General features: G+C 40.5%; 1 protein-coding gene across 4 annotated transcripts in view; it reads left to right on the forward strand.

Moving 5' to 3' along the window:
• Positions 1-17,058, forward strand: part of AP1G1 (adaptor related protein complex 1 subunit gamma 1) — an 80,773-nt gene extending 63,715 nt beyond the window's left edge. For all 4 annotated transcript variants that reach the window (XM_511092.7, XM_016930134.4, XM_054669536.2 and 1 more), the window contains 6 exons: positions 357-498; positions 701-827; positions 6,673-6,780; positions 6,912-7,072; positions 11,272-11,370; positions 12,891-17,058. In XM_511092.7, the coding sequence (XP_511092.2) occupies positions 357-498; positions 701-827; positions 6,673-6,780; positions 6,912-7,072; positions 11,272-11,370; positions 12,891-12,992 (739 nt within the window). In that variant the 3' untranslated portion in view covers positions 12,993-17,058. The remainder of the gene's footprint in view (positions 1-356; positions 499-700; positions 828-6,672; positions 6,781-6,911; positions 7,073-11,271; positions 11,371-12,890) is intronic.
• Positions 17,059-21,721: the final 4,663 nt, after the last annotated feature.

Here is a 21,721-nt window from a genome sequence, read left to right on the forward strand (position 1 = left end):
TACTGTTAACATTCTAGTGTTTGGGTCATCTTTTTTTCTTCTATTATGCACAGTATCTTCTTGACTGTTAATACCTATGGATTTACCTTTCTTTCATCTCAATCTCTCTACCCCTGAAATATATGCTTTGGGATTTAGCTGGGCAGTCTGTTTATTCAAGATTTTTTTGTCTGCCCTTAATCCAGCTAGGAATTTAGGTCATGTATTCTTGTAATCTACCTTCTATTTTAGTGTGTGTGTTGGATGGGGAGGGGAGATAGATCTCCATGCTTGGGCTCAACATAGTTAATGGTGATTATTTTGGGTAGGGAATCTAGGTTAACTGCCTAGAATTTAACCACTTCAGATTCTTCTAGGTCTGCCCTACTTGAGAGAATGCCTGTCATGGAAAAAGTGACCACAAATGGCCCTACTGAGATTGTGCAGACAAATGGAGAGACAGAACCAGCTCCACTAGAGACCAAACCGCCACCCTCTGGGCCACAGCCCACCAGCCAGGTAGCCAGCCTTTCACTTGCTCATCTGGGGCTTCTTACGATTTTATAGTCCCTTACAGCTTGTCTCTTAGCTGAGTCCCTTTAATGTTCCTGGGTTGGTTGATGATTTCCTTCCTTATTTTTACATATTGAAAGAGCTTTGCATTAGATATATACTAGACAAATCAAATAATAATGAATTGAGGTGTTGTTACCTTGTTTAGGCCAATGATTTATTGGATTTGTTGGGAGGAAATGACATAACACCTGTTATTCCAACTGCACCTACAAGCAAACCATCTTCTGCTGGTGGAGAACTTCTTGATTTGCTGGGAGACATCAACCTTACAGGTGAGGCAGTCTGGAGCTATTTAATACCTGGGAAAAGATAGAGTCCTCAGGGAAAAACTAAACTGAACCCAGACTTTCCAGCACGTGAATCATTTGAAGATGGGAGAGGCTAAATCAGAAGCAAGAGTCAAATTTTCACAATATCCAGGTTATGTGTTGTATACTAATAATGCTCTAAAGATAATTTATACGGATTTCTTAAAGGCAAACTTCTAATTTTGGGTGAATAAATTATTCATAGTGTTTTAAGATAGAAACTACTTTCCCTGGCTGGGCGCAGTGGCTCATGCCTGTAATCCCAGCACTTTGGGAGGCAGAGGCAGGCGGATCACCTGAGGTCAGGAGTTCTAGACCAGCCTGGCCAACATGGTGAAATGCCGTCTCTACTAAAAATACAACAATTAGCCGGGTGAAGTGGTGCATGCCTATAATCCCAGCTACTCCGGAGGCTGAGGCAGGAGAATCGCTTGAACCTGAGAGACGGAGGTTGCAGTGAGCCGAGATCGCGCCACTGTGTACTGCAGCCTGGGTGACAGAGCAAGACTCTGTCTCCAAAAAAAAAAAAAAAACACACTTTCTCTTTCAAGCTCAAAAAAATATATCCCATATCACCTTTGCTTTTAGTGTCCCAAGACATGACTTCTTCTTGGTTCCTTCCCACTAATGGTTAGTTTTCAGTAGCTGTGGCCATTTGTGGAGAGATGTTAACCTGCTACTTACCTCTTACCTTACTTCCCTTCCACACTTTCTGTAATTAAAGCAACTGAAGGGCAATCACTCATAATATTCAAACATAACTTTTCATTTGGGAATATTTTTTCTTTTGTTCATATATACCAGTCATTTGTAATTGACATGTTCAGCAATATGATAAACCCGAGTCCAATACAACTTTTATTTTTATTTTGAGATGGAGTCTTGCTCTGTTGCACAGGCTGGAGTGCAGTGGCACGATCTCGACTCACTGCAACCTTCGCCTCCCGGGTTCAAGCGATTCTTCTGCCTCAGCCTCCTGAGTAGCTGGGATCACAGGCATGCACCACCATGCCCTGGCTAATTTTCGTATTTTTAGTAGAGATGGGGTTTCTCCATGTTGGTCAGGCTGGTCCTGAACTCCTGACCTCATGATCCCCCTGCCTCGGCCTCCCAAAGTGCTGGGATTACAGGCGTGAGCCACTTTGCCTGGCCTTTCTTTTTTTCGAGACAGAGTCTCACTCTGTCGCCCAGGCTGGAGTGCAGTAGCATCATCTCGGCTCACTGCAGCCTCTGCAACCTGGGTTCAAGCAGGTCTCCTGCCTCAGCCTCCTGAGTAGCTGGGATTACAGGCGCCTGCTACTGCGCCTGGCTAATTTTTGTAGTTTTAGTAGAGACAGGGTTTCACCATGTAGGCCAGGCTGGTCCCGACCTCGTGATCCACCCGCCTCAGCCTCCCAAAGTGCTGGGATTACAGGTGTGAGCCACCACGCCTGGCCTACAACTTCTATCCTAAATTTCAGTGTAAAGTATAGCTGAAAGGTTAAAGTGTCTTTTTTTTTTTTTTTTTTTTTTGAGACAGAGTCTCACTCTGTCAGCCAGGCTGGAGTGCAGTGGGATTATCTCGGCTCACTTCAACCTCTGCCTCCTGGGTTCAAGTGAGCCTCCTGCCTCAGCCTCCTGAGTAGCTGGGATTATAGGCGAATGCCACCATGCCCGGCTAATTTTTTGTATTTTTAGTAGAGACGGGGTTTTGCTGTCTTCTTTAAGAGGATAATGAAGAGTTAAAGCACACATGACCTTGAGTAAAAAATAGACATAGGATAACAAGTTGGATGGTTAGCTAAGCTCATTCCCACAGGCTGATTTTTTTTTTTCCTAATACAGTGGAGTCACAGAGTATAGGATTTATGTCTGTGTCTTAACAAAATTTCAAAATGTTACTTGTCATGTACTTATGAATCATTTACAAATGGTCAATTTCAAATCCTCAAATGTCAAAGCTGTACTGGATAACTGGCAAAGAAAAAACAACCCCACAGTTAAACCATAGCATATACTTCACCTAATATGTTAGTATTTCCATGTTAATATATATAGCCTTCATAATTATAATTTTAGGTGACTAATACTTTATCAACAAATTTGCTCTGTTTACTCAGTTCCTTAGTATTGGGTAGTTTGGCTTTTTTTTTTTGTTTTTTTGAAACGGAATCTTGCTTTGTTGCCCAGGCTGGAGTGCAACAGCACGATCTCGGCTCACTGCAACCTCTGCCTCCTGGGTTCAAGTGATTCTCCTGCCTCAGCCTCCCGAGTAGCTGAGATTTATAGGCACGTGCCACCATGCCCAGCTAATTTTTGTATTTTTTTAGTAGAGATGGGGTTTCACCATGTTGGCCAGGCTGGTCTTGAACTCCTGACCTCAAATGATTCTCCCGCCTTGGCCTCCCAAAGTGCTGGGATTACAGGCATGAGTCACCGCACCCAGCCAGTATGGGGTATTTTGTTTCTAGATTTTTCTTACCTAGCGGCCTCAACAAATATTACATCAATTTGTTCTTATTTTAGATTAATTTCTTAGACTAAGTGACTTAGTCTTTCTGAATCTGGTTAAAATTAAGATGATGAATACTTACTCCATAAGATATTTGTGAGGCCCATTGACCTATTCAGTGCATGATACATAGTAGGCACTTGGTAAATATTATTTACCTTTCCCTCAATTTATATGTTTAACCGCACAGTCGTAAGCATTGTATATTATCATTTTAAAAAGCCCTAATAGGTGAAAATTTGGTCCTATTATATTTTATTTTTATTATTATTTTTTAAATTTTGTAGCCCTCTGCCAGGCTTGGTCAGCAGAGAGAGGCCCTATTATTTTTTGATCACGGAGAATGTTTAATATTTATTCACATATTTGTATTATAGATGAGGTTCCTTTCTGAACATTCTTGTATCCTTAGCTCATTTATTGTGGAGTCTTTTCTTTTTGTTCCTACTGTCTTGTTTTCCTAGTGTTATATGTTAAAGCAAAATGATAAAATGTTAAAAAGTCTGGGTTTTCTTGCCTTATTCATAATGTGTTTTATTTTATTTTATTTTTTTTTCATAATGTGTTTTAAAGATGTTTTTCCACTTTTTACATTAAGTTTTAAAATTTTGAATTCTAGATTTCTTAATTTATCATTACAGTTTTACCCCATTATATAGAAATTTAAGTCAGTAGAAATTCAGAAATAGATTTAACATGTGTTTTTAAAGGGTTTGGAGCAGTAAGTTTCTGCTCTTCTCCTAAACTTCCTTGCTATACTTTTACAGGACAAAGAAAAGTGAAAATTTGAGGGAGTTGGGGACCTGTATGCTGCCTGTATCTTGAGTAGCCTCTGATTTTCCATGAGAACACATTTCTAAAATTGTTTTGAAAATGGGAATTGGGGGAAATTTTCTCGATTTGATTTTTTAGACTAGGAGAACTGTATGAATATTTCTTTGTCTACTTCATTGATAATCTGCTGGACTGCACAAATGGTGTTTGCATTTATTTTAGCTTCTCGTGCTTGCTTAGCCATCTGTATTTCTATTCTCTTTGCTAATTTTTAATATGTCATTTACTTGTTTTTGTTTTTGAGATGGTGTCTTGCTCTGTCACCCAGGCTGGAGTGCAATGGTGTGATCTTGGCTCACTGCAACCTTTGCCTCCCAGATTCAAGCGATTCTCCTGCCTCAGCCTCCCGAGTGGCTGGGACTATAGGCGCGTGCCACCACACCCGGCTAATTTTTGTATTTTTAGTAGAGATGGGGTTTCGCTGTGTTGGCCAGGCTGGTCTCAAACTCCTGACCTCAGGTGATCCACCCGCCTCGACCTCCCAAAGTGCTGGGATTACAGGCATGAGCCATCGCGCCCAGCCTGTCATTTACTTTTCTAGTATTCTTTAGTATCTTTTTTCCCCCTCATTCTTGCTGTCAATTTCTTAAAAAAAGATGATATTCTAGCCTTCCTTTATTTCATTGTGATAGTTCTTTTTTAAATGGCATATTTTCAGTTAATTTCACAAGTAGTTTGAAATCTATTTAAATATTAAATACATTCTCTTAATTTTGCTGAATTTTCTTATGCTTCTTCTTCGAATCTTGATATCCCTCATGTTCTATGAATTATCTTCTATTGTATGATTGTCAAGTTGTTCTTATTTGGAAAGATTAAATAAGAATGGTAATCTATTTTTTTTTCCCATGACACTTTATACCACCCCTCGCAGGGTATGTGTGTGTGTGTGAAAATTTTATTATACAGCATTTAACATCTACAAAATTTAATGAATGTTTTGATCTACCTAGTTTGTAAAATAAAATATTAAGAGGGTTGATGTTCTTTGTGTATTTCCCTCTCATCCCATTTCTTTTTGATTCCAGACGTAACTACTGTCTGTCCTAAAGTAGTGTTTAACATTGGTGTTTGCCATTCCTGTGCATTTCTTGATATAGTATGTAATATTATTTTGCCAATTTTTACCTTTTTAGACAAGGTATCCAACTGAATGTATTCTTTTTTGCACCTTTTTTTGCTAAACATTGTAATTGTGAGAATGAGTTATGAATAATCCATGTTGTGTATTTCTAGTGAATTCACTTTTTACTGTTGTACATGTGTAGTATTTTAGTATATCAATATATCAGTTTACTTATTCATTATCAAGATGACAGACATTTTGGTTGTTTCCAGTATTTCACCATTAGGAGTGTTCCTGCTATGAATGCTTTTGGATGTATCTCCCAGTGAACACATGCAAGGATTAATTAAAAGCATTCCTAAGAAGGGGTAATCGGTTCTCAACTGGGGAAGATTTTGCCCTCCAGGGGTTGGCAGTGTCTGAAGATATTTTTGGTTGTTACAACTGGGAGGATGCTACCGTCTAATGCATAAAAGCCCAGGGGTGCTACTTAATATCCTACAATAAACAAGGCAGCCCCCTACAACAAAGAATTAGAAAGCCTAAAAGCTATTACTGTCAAGGTTGAGAAACCTCAGTTTAAGGATATACTGATGTTCAACTCTACTGTTGCCAAATTACTCTCTAGATTGGTTGTGCCAGTTTACCTTCCTATAGCAGAGCTTAAAATTTCCCATCGTTCCATCTTCTTGCCAACATCTGGAATTATCAGACATTGACATTTTCACCATTCTGATAGACATGAGGTAGTATCTCACTATAATTTTAAATTCCACTTCCATCATTACTGGTAAAATTGAGCATCTGTTTGTAAGATTCCCTTTTCATTCAGGTTTCCTCTTTTGTGACTTGCGTGTTTTTATATCTTGACACTTTTAAATTGGGTTATCTGTTTCTTATTGGTTTTATAGAAGACAGTTATCGTTTGGATACTTATCCATTCATTACTGTATAGCAAACATTTTCTCCTGTCTGTGGGCTCTCTCTCTTTACTTTTTTTTTTTTTTTTTTTGCGACAGAGTCTCGCTCTGTCCCCCAGGCTGGAGTACAGTGGTGCAAGCTCACTGTAGCCTCAACTTTCCAGGCTCCAGTGATCCTCCCACTGCAGTCTCCCAAGTAGCTGGGACTACAGGCGCACACCACCATGCCTGGCTAATTTTTGTATTTTTTTTTGTAGAGACAGGGTCTCGCCATGTTGCTCAGACTGTACTTTTTCTTACAGTATTTTTTAATAAACAGAAGTTGCTCGTTTTAAAGTACTTGAGTTTTTAGTTCTTTCTCTTTGTGGTCTATGCTTTTTGCATCTTGTTTAAGGAATCTTTTCCTTAACCTGAGACCGAAATAATTTTCCCTATAATTTCTTGGTAAGCTTTGTCATGCTGCCTAAGGTTAACTTTCCATTAAAATATTTCCTTTAGGTGCTCCAGCTGCTGCTCCTGCCCCTGCCTCAGTCCCACAGATATCCCAGCCCCCCTTCTTGTTGGATGGGCTTTCATCACAGCCTCTCTTCAATGATATTGCTGCAGGTACGATGACTGTTGTTACCATCATTACATGGAGCACTGAGTAATGAGAGGTGGTTATTAAGAAAAAGAAGTAATAATTCTGCAAGCATTAGGCTGACTACAATAAGACTTATCTTCCTGTACTTTCTCAGGCATCCCCTCCATCACAGCATACAGTAAGAATGGCTTGAAGATAGAATTCACCTTTGAACGGTCAAATACCAACCCCAGTGTAACAGTGATAACGATACAGGCCTCCAACAGCACAGAGCTAGATATGACGGACTTTGTTTTCCAAGCTGCAGTACCAAAGGTACTACAATGTCTTCTTTAGATGTTTCCTTTGATTAAAGATTGGCTGGTTTTTTTTTTTTTCATGTGTTTGGTAAAGGATATGTTTTAATGTTTACAGATTAAATTTGTAGACTTAATTCAAACTAACAATAATGTAGCTTATGGTTCATGGAAGCATATCATTTTTAGTGAATAATTTTTACTAGGTTACAAGTATTCTGATGGTTAGCATTGTAGGATAAAGAAAAACAATTCTAATAGTAGTGAGAGCAGAATTCTACGAGGTGATCAGTTAATGCTCAGGGCATTGAGGATAGGTTAGGCTTTAGTAATACAGTGTTAAAGACCTAAAAACATAAAATATGGCATAGGATTAAAGTTAAGTAAGATGAGAGACTTTGTCTATCTGGTATTATCTTCTAGTTAACCAGATCAGAATTGAAATTTTTTCTCTCTTGATACATAAGTGAGAGAAACATTCCTCCTTCATTAACATCCAATTTATTATAGATACAGTAACTGTTTTTGTGAATCAAGGTTTGGTTTACACCAAATTTTAGTTTAAGGATATTTATGTTCATTTTTGAATAGTGAAAAATCTTGAGGCCGGGTGCAGTGGCTCACGGCTGTAATCCCAGTACTTTGGGAGGCTGAGGCAGGCAGATCACTTGAGATCAGGAGTTTGAGAACCTGGCCAACATGGTGAAACTCCCGTCTCTACTAAAAGTACAAAAAAAAAAAAAAAATTAGCCGGGCGTGATGGCAGGTTCTTCTAATCCCAGCTACTTGGGAGGCTGATGAGGCAGGAGAATTGCTTGAACCCAGGAGGCTGAGGATGCAGTGAGCTCAGATTATGCCACTGCACTCCAGCCTGGGTGACAGAGCGAGACTCCATCTCAAAACAAACAAACAAAGAGTTCTAAATAAAGAAAAGTTGAGAATGAGGAGTGGGTAGTTTTTCTTAAAAAGATGAGACAGTAAGTATTTTAGGCTGCTATCTGGTCTTTATTGGTACTCAGTTCTGCTCTTATAGTACAGAAACAGCTGTAGATGACATGTAAATGAATGAACATAGTTCTGTTCCAATAAAATGTTATTTGCAAAATCAGATGTTGGGCGATTCTTGGCCAGTGGGCCATAGTTTGCCAACCACTGGTTTAGACTAAGCTAACCTAATCTTGGCAGTGGCATGTGAAATATGGCATTTAGACTTTCCGACAACACACTTTTGGAAATTGAGGATGTTTTCTTTGTTTGTGGGTACTGCTGACTTTGCAGTCTTTTTTTATTTTTTCCCCATCCTCTGACTCTCATGCAACCTTCTTTGCTTACACTTTGTAGGAGCCAGAATAATTTAGATGTTTAAGAAGCAGTTAGCTGGACACGGTATCTCACGCCTGTAATCCCAGCAATTTGGGAGGCTGAGGCGGGTGGATCGCTTGAGCTCAGGAGTTTGAGACCAGCCTGAGCAACATGGTGAAACCCCATCTTTACAAAAAATACAAAAAATTAGCCAGGTGCAATGGTGCGTGCCTGTGGTCCCAGCTACTCAGGAGGCTGAGGTGGGAGACTCACTTGAACCCAGGAGGTGGAAGTTGCAGTTAGCCAAGATCATGCCACTGCACTTTAGCCTGGGTGATAGAGTGAGACGCTGTCCAAAAAAAAAAAGAAAAAAAAAGGGGAGCAGTAGTGTCAATTGGTGAAAGAACACTAATGAACTCTAGAGCCATTCTGTTTGGATTTTAGTAGTAGTTGTATGACATGAAGAAAGTCACTGAACCTCTATGCCTCAGTGTCTTCATTTGCAAAGAGGGTGGTGATAATGATAGCCACTTCCTAAGGTTGCTTAAAGGAATAAATAAGTTTTTTGAATCAGGCACTGTTTGAAGCACTTTTCATCTGTTCAGTGCTCAGTATATTTAGTTTCTTCAACTTAGGTTTTATACTTGTTACTTTAGGCTGCTGCTCTAGTGACTTATCACTTCTGCTATTAAAACATGACATTTTTGGTGGTGTACTGTACAGTGCAACATTATAATGTATTTTCAACTTAAAATGTCATATTTTGCTGGGCGCGGTGGCTCACGCCTGTAATCCCAGCACTTTGGGAGGCCGAGGCAGGCGGATCACGAGGTCAGGAGATTGAGACCATCCTGGCTAACACGGTGAAACCCCGTCTCTACTAAAAAAAAAAAAAAAAAAAAAAAAATTAGCCGGGCGTGGTGGCGGGCGCCTGTAGTCTCAGCTACTTGGGAGGCTGAGGCGGGAGAATGGCGTGAGCCCGGGAGGTGGAGCTTGCAGTGAGCCGAGATCACCCCACTGGACTCCAGCCTGGGCAACAGAGCGAGACTCGTCTCAAAAAATAAATAAATAAATAAATAAATAATAAATTAGCCGGGCGTGGTGGCGGGCACCTGTAGTCCCAGCTACTCAGGAGGCTGAGGCAGGAGAATGGCGTGAACCTGGGAGATGGAGCTTGCAGTGAGCCGAGATCGCACCACTGCACTCCAGCCTGGGCGACAGAGCTAGACTCCGTCTAAAAAAAAAAAAAAAGTCATATTTTATAGGTTCTACTATGTACTAATTTCGTGTTTTAATGTTTCTAAAATTAGGATACATTTAAAAATTGGTATCTTGTCATAATTCAGTGGGCAGCATGTTTTCTATCTCAGTGGTACATAAAATAATGGTGTGAATTACAATTGGTATCTTACATTTAATGAAATATGGTAGTAATGAATAATACTTTAGCTTACATAATTTTAATGTGGCAGAATTATGAATAAGACCATATATATATATATATATATATATATATATTTTTTTTTTTGAGATGGAGTCTCACTCTGTCACCCAGGCAACCTCTGCCTCCTGGGTTCAAGCAAATCTCTTGCCTCAGCCTCTCCTGAGTAGCTGGGATTACAGGCCACCATACCCAGCTAATTTTTGTATTTTTAGTAGAGATGGGGTTTCGCCATGTTGATCAGACTAATCTAGATCTCCTGACCTCAGGTGATCTGCCCGCCTCGGCCTCCCAAAGTGCTGGGAATACCGTGCCCAGCCCCCAGTGTAATATATCTGTACATTGAGAGTGAATCTTCACTTTTGCAACTTTTGGCCCTAGAGAAGACTAGTGTCTCTCTCTCTCTTAAATATTTTAGAAGTTTAATCTACTTTTAGGAAAGATTTTCAAATGCTAGTTCATACAATAGCTACGTAGTACAGTATGGTTTACCTAGCTTGCCCTATATAGCACCTTTTTTTTTTTTTGAGACGGAGTCTTGCTCTGTTGCCCAGGCTGGAGTGCAGTGGCACAGTCTCGGCTCACCACAACCTCCTGGGTTCAAGCGATTCTCCTGCCTCAGCCTCCCGACTAGCTGGGACTACAGGCATGTGCCACCATGCCCAGCTAATTTTTGTATTTTTAGTAGAGACGGGGTTTCACTGTGTTGGCCAGGCTGGTCTCGAACTCCTGACCTCGTGATCCGCTTGCCTTGACCTCCCAAAGTGCTGGGATTACAGGCTTGAGCCACCACACCCAGCCAGCACTTTCAACTCTTATTTCTATAAGTAAGCAAATAAACCCCACCAGCATTCAACAAATTAATAGTGTTTGGCTTATCTAGGTCTTTTGCTGTATAGGCTGGTTCTGCAAGTCTTTCCGTTCCTTCTGTCATGTGGAGAGGAGGCTCTGACACATTATAGATTATGCAGGCTTTAAAAAACAAAAGTTCAAGTCTCTGCGTCCCAGTTATCCAATCACACAAAAGCCTAAAAGCTTATAGTTGGTGACCAGTATGTTGGTTTGCTATTTTTGGGAAGCTTTTCTTTTGGTTTCTTTCTGGCTGTTTTTTAAGCCAAAAGCACCGATATTTTACTTGCATAGTTGATCAGTTACCATTAAGTGAAGTTGCCAGAACAAGAATTGGTCAGCTTTTGAAAAGAGGTAGGCTAGAATTCCTTCTGCCAGAAAGGAGAATGTGGTTTATTACTAGTTGTCATGATCAAAGAACCGAACAGTGGATTTTTACAAATACCACAGGGAGTCAACTCACGTGCTGTGAATTCCTGATATCTAGAAAACAAGTAGTAGGCAAAACTTAGTAGTAGTGAAATCTGTTGCTTGACCCATCATCTGGGTGTCTAAATGGTTTTTGGTATCTCTGACCTAGCGTTGTGTATTTCTTTTTCTGAAGAGTGCCCTTTGTTCCCCCCTAGACATTCCAGCTGCAGCTCTTGTCTCCTAGCAGCAGCATTGTCCCAGCATTTAACACGGGGACCATCACACAAGTCATTAAAGTTCTGAACCCTCAGAAGGTGAGTAGCACATTTGTAGCCAATATCTGAGCCGAAGTGTAAGCATATTTCCCGAAATAAAATTCTGCTTTGTTTCTTTAGGTTTTTCTGACTCATAGTTAGAGAAGAGATCAATGAAAATGCCTGGTCTAACTTCCTTGCTCTTTTGTAAATAACAAATGGAACCCAGAGACATCAGGTGGCTTAGTGGCATCTTATTAAAATGCAACTTCAAAAAAAGCTAGATTAAAGGTCTAGTTTTTGGGGGTAGGGGAGAAGCTTAGACATTTTAATTTATACACAAGTTGAAATCTGAGGTAAGAGCATTTGTTGAAACCAAATACCTACATTTACTGCTACAGTTATTAAGTATGAATAGAAAAATAGAGGCATTTTAAATGAAGCAGCCAAATGAAAAATAGCTTTAGAAACTGAAATTAAGCAATATTTTTATTATCTCTTCTCAAAGAAATAAGCTCACCTTAATAGTAATCAATTGGTTTTCAGTTTTTGAAAATGGTTCAGAGAATTTCTTTAATAGAGCTCTACTAGTTGCTCATAAGTAACAGTATACTTTCTTTCTCTTGTAACACTTGCCTTTCCTCTGCTATTCACTATATTTTGAGCATTGGCCTCTATAGTACAAGCATAAATTCCTTTGACCATCTGATACAGAGAGTAAAAAATTTCTTAGTGCATTTGTATTTGAAATCTGCCATATAAAAAGTGTCTAATTGAGTTCTCTTAAAACTACTGCTGTTACCTGTGAGTTAAGTCATTTTTTAAACTTTTATGCTTTAGGAACAAAAGGTCATGTTCACATTTACTGTAGGTTTTTCAGATAAAGCAACAGTGTATCTGAATGGAGAGCATACAGATGAGTATATGTTCACCTCATTTTTTAAGAGACTTGGATACAAGGTTTGAATCTTTTTGAAAAGGACTCAGCAAAATGTTACTAGGAGAATGCTCCATGGTGGCTCACGCCTGTAATGCCAGCATTTTAGGAGGCTGAGGTGGGCGTATTATCTGAGGTCAGGAGTTGAAGACCAGCCTGGCCAACATGGTGAAACCCCGTCTCTACTAAAAATAAAAATATTAGTCTGGTGTGGCGGTGAGCGCCTGCAACCCCGGCTTCTCTGGAGGCTGAGGCAGGAGAATTGCTTGAACCTGGGAGGCGGGGGTTGCGGTGAGCCAAGATTGTGCCACTGCACTCCAGCCTGGGCAATAAGAACAAAACCCTGTTTCAAAAGAAAAGAAAAAATGCTCCCAAGGGGTTCTGTCCTTTTAATGCAGTTCAAGGATTAAAGCTAACCGTGTGTTCTGCAGATGCGCTTTCTCTACTTGGTGGCATGACATTGTTAGCTTCTTGGCTCAAGCCTAGAGTACTGGGTGTTTTTTGTTGTTGTTTACCTGTCATTCTTAACAGACAGCTTTGCTTTAAGTTTTGACCTCTAAGATTAAAAGTCTATTTGTGGACTGGACAGATTCTGGAGATTTCATTTCAATATATAATTTGCACTTCTCTTTTCCTCTTATAGCAACAGCTGCGAATGCGGATCAAGCTTACATATAATCACAAGGGCTCAGCAATGCAAGATCTAGCAGAGGTGAACAACTTTCCCCCTCAGTCCTGGCAATGAGGGTTTGGCACCATTCTCATTCTTTATCCCACTCAATCAAAGGAACTCTGGGAAGGAGGTTGTGATTGCTGGCAAGTCCCCCCCAACTGTACCACGGGCATGAGGAGCTGAAGAGAACTGCTGAGGAGGATTTTCCTAAAGTTACTGCTGACCTTGAAGCATTGTTAAAGACTAATGTCCTCTCCTCCACTGTTGAGGCTGGCTGCTTCTGGAGGCTACTTTGCACTCTTCCTCTTCTCCTTTTTCCGCACTTCTCCACCCCTCCCACATTTACAGCCAGAATCAACATTCCCTGGGCCCCTGAGGAAATAAGCAGCTGGTCTGGAGGAGAGGACTGCAATCCATGGCGAAAAAACACTCACTTTGTCTCTGCAGCAAAGAGTTGCCCCTTCTTTCTACTGTTGTTTCTCTGTGGACTGGGCAAGGTGGGGTATTTATTCCTCACTAGCTGGGTTACCATCTTCAGGCACTTCTAACATCTGGCATTCGGAATGGAAATGTAATAATGGACATTAGGGAGCCCTGCCTTTTTCTACTGGTTCCCCCAATGTTTGAAAGAGGCATTAGGCTCCTGGTAGCCTTTTCTGTGCATTGCTGTATACACACAGACACACACATGTATGTTTGTTACCAAGAACTGGTCAGACCTTGCGAGTTTATTTGTAAACACTGGACAGATGGAGTTAAAAAGAGCTTTTGTTGAGATTTGGCATGAAGGATATGGTGCTCTATTTGTAATAGAAATTTCCAAGGCTCTTCCAGCTCCCCTTTCTCACCATTCTTTAGCTGTAGTCATGAATAGTCTCCATGATTTTCAAAATTGATTCCCTTTAAAGTGCAAAATGGTCACCTTCTAAAAGATATATTCATAGTTATTAATGACCCTATTCCCACCACAAATTTTAAAGTGCTCCTAAGCCCATAACTTGCCTGTTTGAACTATGGTAATGGGTAGAAGAGGAGTTCACCAGTTTTAAAGATCAGACTCTGTATCAAAAGTACCTTTGCCCTTAGGAAGAGTGAGTATTGGAGTCATCTTATCTATTACTCCAAACCTCCCTTTTTATTTCTTGAGCCTGGCTTGGACCTTGGCATTCCGTTTGAATTCCTTCTAACTGGAACATTTGTGTTGTATCTGTAACACTGGCACTGAAATAAAGACCATACGGTTAAAGAAATCTTTCCATATTGTACTTTATGGTGTTGGAGTGAAGCCTTGTAGCTTCCATACCCCTATGTCAGAAGAGGTCTTACGGACACCATAGGGTAGGAATAGCCTTTCCTCAGTCTGAGAAATTGGTCTCTTTTAAAAGACGAATCTCATGAATATTCACATCAAAGACTTGAGCTTTTTAAACTAGTGAGAGTGCCAAGTGCTTTTTAGAAAGGACCCATATGTTATCAAACTTTGAAATTGAGTTGCTGGACTGAAGTAGAGGTGACTCTCTCTGTGGTACACATTGAATGTACTATGTATGTTCAAGTATTCAGGCGCCATGTCTTATATACTGAAGAAAGAAAAAGTGAGGCCCACCTTGCTCTTACAATGTTTGCAATTGTTACTGTATTGAATACAGTATAATGACTACTATGGCTTCAATCTTAAACCTGGAAACAAATATCCCTTTTTTCCCCCCTTCATTTCACCAAGCCTTTACTTAAAATCTTCAGTGTCTTGTCAAATCTAGCTCTGTATCAGATGCTGGACTATTCCTAACATTTGACAAACTGGAGTTGAACTAAAGGCTCCACAGGGGAAAGTTTCTGGTCTTACTAGTGTGTATGAGCAAGATCTGCTAAAACTTACTCCACTGGGTAAATGGTTGACTGAGTCAAGAACAGGATAATATCTCCTGCATAGTTTTCAGTAATGTAAGTGTGGACTAGTGCATATTTCAGACAACTGCTCTGCCTGTGCAATGAAAAATAGCCTTTAAGGGTTTCTTTGCAGACTGATTTCATTGGATGGATACTTAATGCTGTGAAACATGATAGGATTAACATAATGTTGGTGGATTTCTTGAATAGAATTTGTCTTAACATTCCTCTTTGTGTAGAGGCTTTATTTTCTCTCTTATATTTGTAGCTAACCAGCTCAGGTTTTTTTATTTGAACTGGGTTGAATCTCTGAAGAAATCTGTTCAAGACCATGCTATAAGACACTGTCAGCTAATGGAGCTGGGAAGGGTCTACTCTGCTGACAGAGCATTTCCTTGGGTGATCATAGTTTCGAGGTAGAGTTTATGATCATTCATAGCTTTGTCTAGAAGGAGTAAAATATCATGGCCTTAACACAAAGGGTGCTGCGTAGAATATGAATTGATTTTGGAATCAGAACACAAGCACCATACTGAAGGACTAGCAGCCAAATAACTGCCTAGGATACTGATGGTTGTGAAGACTGTTTCAAATGATTGGATCTTTGAAAGCTTCAGCGTGCCTTAGTTTCTAGGATCAGAATTAGTTTTCCTCTCACTTGGCCTTGCAGCTAAATGGAGAAATGTTTCAATTTCTTTGAATACTTGCACATTTCAATAATTCCTTTCCCGAGTATAACCACTCAAGGGGGAGCAAATTTGGATGGATTTACAACTTCACAGGCATTGTGAGGAAAGAGCATTTTCCAAGGCTGTTTTGATAACCCTGGGGTGATAAGCAGTGAGCCCTCACACACTTACTTTGACAATTTCACATGCACTTGTACTTCATTATTTCCCTCTTCAAGAGTCGTTTCTATTCTAGTCTCTGCCCCATCCCGGGGAATCCTAAAGGAGAATTAATTCATCTAAGTAATCTCAAAAAACTGTAGGAAGGGTGCTCTCCCTGAGAAGCTTCTCCCACAGTGCTTTGGTGCTGTTATTACCTTGAGGTGGTTTGGACAGTCACGGAAGTTTTAGGCTGTGCATAGTGATCATCTGTTAATTTTAAGGTCTTTATCATTTAAAGAAACATTCCTCAGTGTAACATTTGGGAGGGGATTCTTTCCTCTTGCTAGTTTAAAGGTGTGATTTGTACTCCTTGTTTGTCCCATTCATATATGAAAATAGACTTTTAAAACTGTCCAACACTAATGGTTTATATAACATGCTTCCCATTTTTTTTATGTCGTAGAAGAGATTGGAAGTTAGGGAGTACTGCTTTCAAGGTTCAACTTCATTATCTTCTGCATTGGAAAATATTTGGGCCATGAGAACTAGGGGAAAGGAGTTTGAATGTGTGTATTTTTTTCTAGTGAATGTATTTTAACCACAGTGTCCTAAACTGAGAAAACAAGAGAGGAAAAAGTGGGTGTTCATGAACTTTGTAGTTGGGAGAGTGGTTTTACATGTCTGTGTATTCATGACTTTGGGAGTGGGGAGGATCATTGGAGAGAGAATTGCACAGAAAGTCCTGAAGTTTAAAACACTTTTGACCAGCTTTGGCTCGGGAGAGTGGGGCTGCTTGTAGAACTGGAAGTGAATAACTTTTTCAAGCAATATCAGTGAGTGGGTCCCATCGACAGGGTTCCAGGACCTGGAACACTTTAACAGAAGGAAATGCCGAAGCAGCTTGCACAGTTGCTTTACAGACTTCCAAGAGGCTGATTCTGGCTTCAAGATGGAGCCTTGGAGTTGGTTTTTTTTTTTTTTTTTTTCTTCCCTCAAAGAACCTGCGGTTGCGCTTTGTGTGTTTTGTTTTTGTTTTCCATCTGGGGGCCCCATGGGAAAGAGCTTCTGAACTCTTTCCTTTATGAACTCCCACTGTGTTCCTATAAAGGCCCTTTTCTTTCATAGTGTTGTAAGTTACATTTTCATTATGCCCCATCACATCTTCTTTACTGTAAAAATATTAAAAAGCTGTTTCCAAGTGGGACAGCTAATGAAGCTCTAATTATTGCAGACATATTTTTGAGATGTAAAAAAAAAATTTAAAGTTAAATGATAAGTCTTAGAGGCGAGTGAGGAATAAAATGGATGTAAACATTTACATGGGATGCATTAGAATTCTGCTGTGTGTACTGTCTTTTGGTTGAAACAAATTATGAACAGTGACTAATAATAAAAAGTCAATACCCAATGATTTAAAATTTGCTTCCTTGCTTCTTACAATTGGATTAGAAGACTTAGATGAATTCTTATTCCAGAGGTTGAGCTACACTTACTGACCTGTTAGTATTCCTTTCACACATAAGTCTCACCAAGAGAGGAATTTGAATCACTTAAAAACTTGTAGCCAGGCGCGGTGGCTCACGCCTGTAATCCCAGCACTTTGGGAGGCCGAGGTGGGCGGATCACCTGAGGTTGGGAGTTCGAGACCAAACTGACCAACATGGAGAATCCCTGTCTCTCCTAAAAATACAAAATCAGCCACGTGTGGTGGTGCATGCCTGTAATCCCAGCTACTTGGGAGGCTGAGGCAGGAGAATTGCTTGACCACAGGAAGCGGAGGTTACAGTGAGCCGAGATCACGCCATTGCACTCCAGCCTGGGGTGACAAGAGTGAAACTTCATCTCAAAAACAACAACAACAACAAACTTGTGTTATAGACAGTGAAAAAGTCCTAAGTGCAATTGGACATTTTAACTATAATATGATTAATTTCATGCTTAATCTCCATAGGTCAATTCTCAAGGCAGAGAAACCAAGATGAAATGTATATTAAGGGTGGTTATAGGTTTTCTTTATAAGCTGCTTTTTGTGAATTGTTCAAGTGTATCTGTGACTGGGCAGAGGAAGGCTTGACCAGTCAAAATGAGTTATATTTCATGGTCTATTTTGTATGAACTGTGTATTTTGTATATATTAACTTTTGTAGGGATGTGGTCTTGCTATGTTGCCTAGGCTGGTCTTGAACTCTTGGCCTCAAGCAATCCTCTTGCCTCAACTTCCCAAAGTGCGGGGATTACAGGCGTAAGCCACCGCACCTGGCTTGTCTTTTTTTAAGACAGAGTCTTGCTGTGTCACCCACAGCTGGAGTGCAGTGGTGTGGTCACTGATCACTTCAGCCTTGACTTCCCTGGTTCAGGCAATCCTCCCACCTCAGCCGTTCTAGTAGCTGGGACTACTGGCATGCACCACCATGCCTGGCTAATTTTTGTATTTTTTTTTTTCCTTTGGTAGAGACAGGGTCTCACTATGTTGCCCAAGCTAGTCTCAAACTCCTGGGCTCAAGTGATCCACTAGCCTCTGCCTCCCAAAGTTCTGGGATTACAGGCGTGAGTCACTGTGCCTGGCTGTCAACTCTGTGTTTTGGAGGTTGGTAGCTTTAGGTTTTCTGTTATTCTGATGATCCCTGACAGTCCCTTGATTGAGAAAGGGGAGAGTGTGATAGTCCCGATTGAAAAGGGGAAGGGTGTAGGCCCTGGCAGTTATCTAGTTTATGCAGAAGTGCCCTTTGGTACTGTTTGATAAGCAACATTTCTATAATCTTATGTATGAGTTAGTTAAAATTCATAGTTGTTTCTAATATTAAATTTAGTTGGCACCTTCATGTAATTAGAGGAAAATATAAAAGCTGCAATAGAAAAGTTTAGCCAATAATAGACATTTATTTAACAATACAACAAATAGTATTCAGATCTGAATTTCAATTCAGAAGCACCAAATTAATTTTTATCACTTTTAAGGGTTTTCTATCCTATGTCTTCAATTGTCAATTCAATTGTCCCCATATTTGAAAAATATCAAAATGTTCACAGAAAAATTCTCCAAACTTTGAAGCTAGGTAAACACTGCCTGTTTATTTGGAACCAAAATTAGGAATATCCAAATCTGCTTAACCTATTGGTAGAATAACAAGGGATTTAGGCCCAAAGATGACTTTGTGGATCACTGGAGTGCGTACTAGATATAAATAAGTAAATATAAGTCTCATCTGCTTCCTCTCCCAACATCTGATAGGCATGAGCTTCCCTTCTCCAGACTTCCCATTTTGTAGTGAAGATCTGGAAAAGCTCCTGGCATAAAGAAGGTGTGTGCGTGTGTACATACCAGAGAGGGGAAGCACAGCTGCTACAGGAAGGAGACAGAAAGGAGAGATCATGATGACTTCTCTGTCTCTTGGTTTGAGCTAAACAGTGATTTTTGTAATGATGAACCTGCAGTGAGGGCAGATGGATTTTCGCACAAAAAAAATCCCAGAGGAATTTATTTTTAGGGTTAGTCTCAGCTGTTTACCATTTCCAGAAATTGTAGTTACATAACCCTTGGCATACATAATGCACACTGCCTTGAACTGGGGGAGAACATCAATATGTGACCTTTGAAACAAAGTATAAAATGTTAATGGCACTACATGATTTGAAAAAAATCAACTGGTTGTCACTACTGAATTGGATCTTAAATCATGGGAACCATTAAAGGTAGTTACATCATAAATTAGCCCCTGAAACTTTTGGGCGGATGGGTTTTTTTTTTTTTTTTTTATGTTTTCCCTTTTGAAAGAGGAACTACTGTTGCCAGAATGAAGAAGTAAATAGCAATGCTTATGCCTACTATCCCTTTAATTAAACAATTATTCACCACTGCTGTTCCCCAGCATGAGCTGAAACTTTAGTTCTGGAACAAGATCTTTCCTTTTTGTGTAGTCAGTCAATAAAGAGCTTCTACTCATGAAATCTGGAAAAGGTAATGTATAATGCCTCAAGAAACAGACTCTTAACAGCCAGGTGTGGTGGCTCACACCTGTAATCCCAGCATTTTGGGAGGCTGAAGTGGGCGGATGGCTTGAGCTCAGGAGTTCGAGACCAGCTTGGACAATATGGTGAAGCCCCATCTCTACAAAAAAATGCAAAAAGTAGCCAAGCGTAGGGTGGTGCTCACTTGTGGTCCCAGCTACTGGGAGGCTGAGGTGGCACGATCACCTTAGCCCATGGAGGTTGAACCTGCAGTGAGCTATGATTGTGTCCATACCGTACTCCAGCCTGAGCAACAAAGCGAGACCCTGTCTCAAAAATAAAAAAAATATAAAAGGCTTTTTAGAAACACTTTTTTTTTTTCTTGAGACAGAGTCTCCCTCTGTCACCCAGACTGCAGTGCAGTGGTGGGATATCTCGGCTCACTGCAACCTCCACCTCCCAAGTTCAAGTGATTCTCCTGCCTCAGCCTCCTGAGTAGCTGGGCCTACAGGCTCGTGCCCCCACACTGCCTAATTTTTGTATTTTTAGTAGAGATGGGGTTTTGCCATGTTGGCCAGGCTGGGTTCAAACTCCTGACCTCAGGTGATCTGCCCGTCTTGGCCTCCCAAAGTGCTGAATTACAGGCATGAGCCACTGCACCCAGCCAGAAACACTTGTTCTAAACCACATTTTTTTCTTATCACTGCTTGCCTGCCCTTGGTAAAATTTGCTTCTGTCTCCATATTGGTGCCTATTGCTTATATACCAGTTTTCTTGTTGGGAGAAATTACCCAGTAAGCACTGAAATGAGAATCCAACTACTTTGAGTACCTTTCCTGAAAATAATTTCAAGGTGGAAGGAAAATCCAGGAGGTGGATGACCTAAGAGTTTTCTCCCCCCTTAAACCAGACTCACAGTGACAAATCGTTTTTAATGCATTAAAATGAGGCCAAGAAATGAAGATTACTGGAGATTGGAATTTTGGTATACACAAAGCTAACTTGTGAAGGGAGAAAGTAGGTCAGAAAGGGGTCGGAACCTGCAAGAGCCAAATTTGGTCCTGGCATTTAAAATATCTCCAAATGGATACATATCTCAGATGGGGGACACAGACTGCCCTGTTAAATCTAAAAGTCTTGTACTAAGCCTGCAATTATTCTAGACATACAGTTAGTCTGAATGAGGCAAACTGAAGCAATGGATAATAGGGACAAAGGGTCCTGCTTTGTCACCCAGGCTGGAGTGCAGTGGCACGATCTCGTCTCACTGCAACCTCCGCCTCCCGGGTTCAAGCGATTCTCCTGCCTCCACCTCCAAAGTGGCTGGGATTACAGGCGTGCGCCACCCTGCCCGGCTCATTTTTTTTGTATTTTTGGTATAGACAGGGTTTCGCTATGTTGGTCAGGCTGATCCCGAACTCCTGGCCTCAAGTAATCTGCCTGCCTTGGCTTCCCAAAGTACTGGAATTACAGTTCTACGAAAGTGAAGAAATTACTGTTTTTTGCTGTCTAATTCCTTACAAGTTGCTTGAAGATTCAACACCCTAAGTACGAGGGGAAGCCCTAAAAATCTGCAAGTCTAGAAGCCTTCCTAGGAAAATTTAGGAGGAATCGACTTTTCGAGAAACCGATTGGATCTTCAATTTAGAATTTTGGAATTCTAATGGCTACTATGAATCCCCACTGTACGTTAGGCACTTTGTATGCACTAAATCTTCATCATAACTACTTGGCAGATTTTAATCTCTTTCTCACAGCTTAAGAACGAAAGGCTTAGATCAAGTAACTTGCACAGGGGTATAGATCTAAAGAAGGGCAGAGGGGAGATCTGGAATCAGGCTGGCTGACTCCAAATTTGGCCCATTGGCAACAAAACTACTATCACTGCGAGAACGAAAAGAAAAACAAAACAAACAGAAAGAAAAGAAAAGAAGTTAACTTTTAAAAGTTTTTTTCTGAATCAGCCTTGCAAATAAATCATAAATCGGGTCACAGGCCATATTACTGCTTGAAGCAGAGCACCGAATTCTGATAATTTTGCTCCAGGAGGAGGCAAGGGAATTAAAACATGGCTGGGAGGTGAGCGGACGTTTCGTACGAGGTTGGGATGAATTTGCCTAAGAAGGTCGCACG

The sequence above is a fragment of the Pan troglodytes genome, chromosome 18 (assembly GCF_028858775.2).
Source record: "Pan troglodytes isolate AG18354 chromosome 18, NHGRI_mPanTro3-v2.0_pri, whole genome shotgun sequence".
Classification (NCBI taxonomy): domain Eukaryota; kingdom Metazoa; phylum Chordata; class Mammalia; order Primates; family Hominidae; genus Pan; species Pan troglodytes.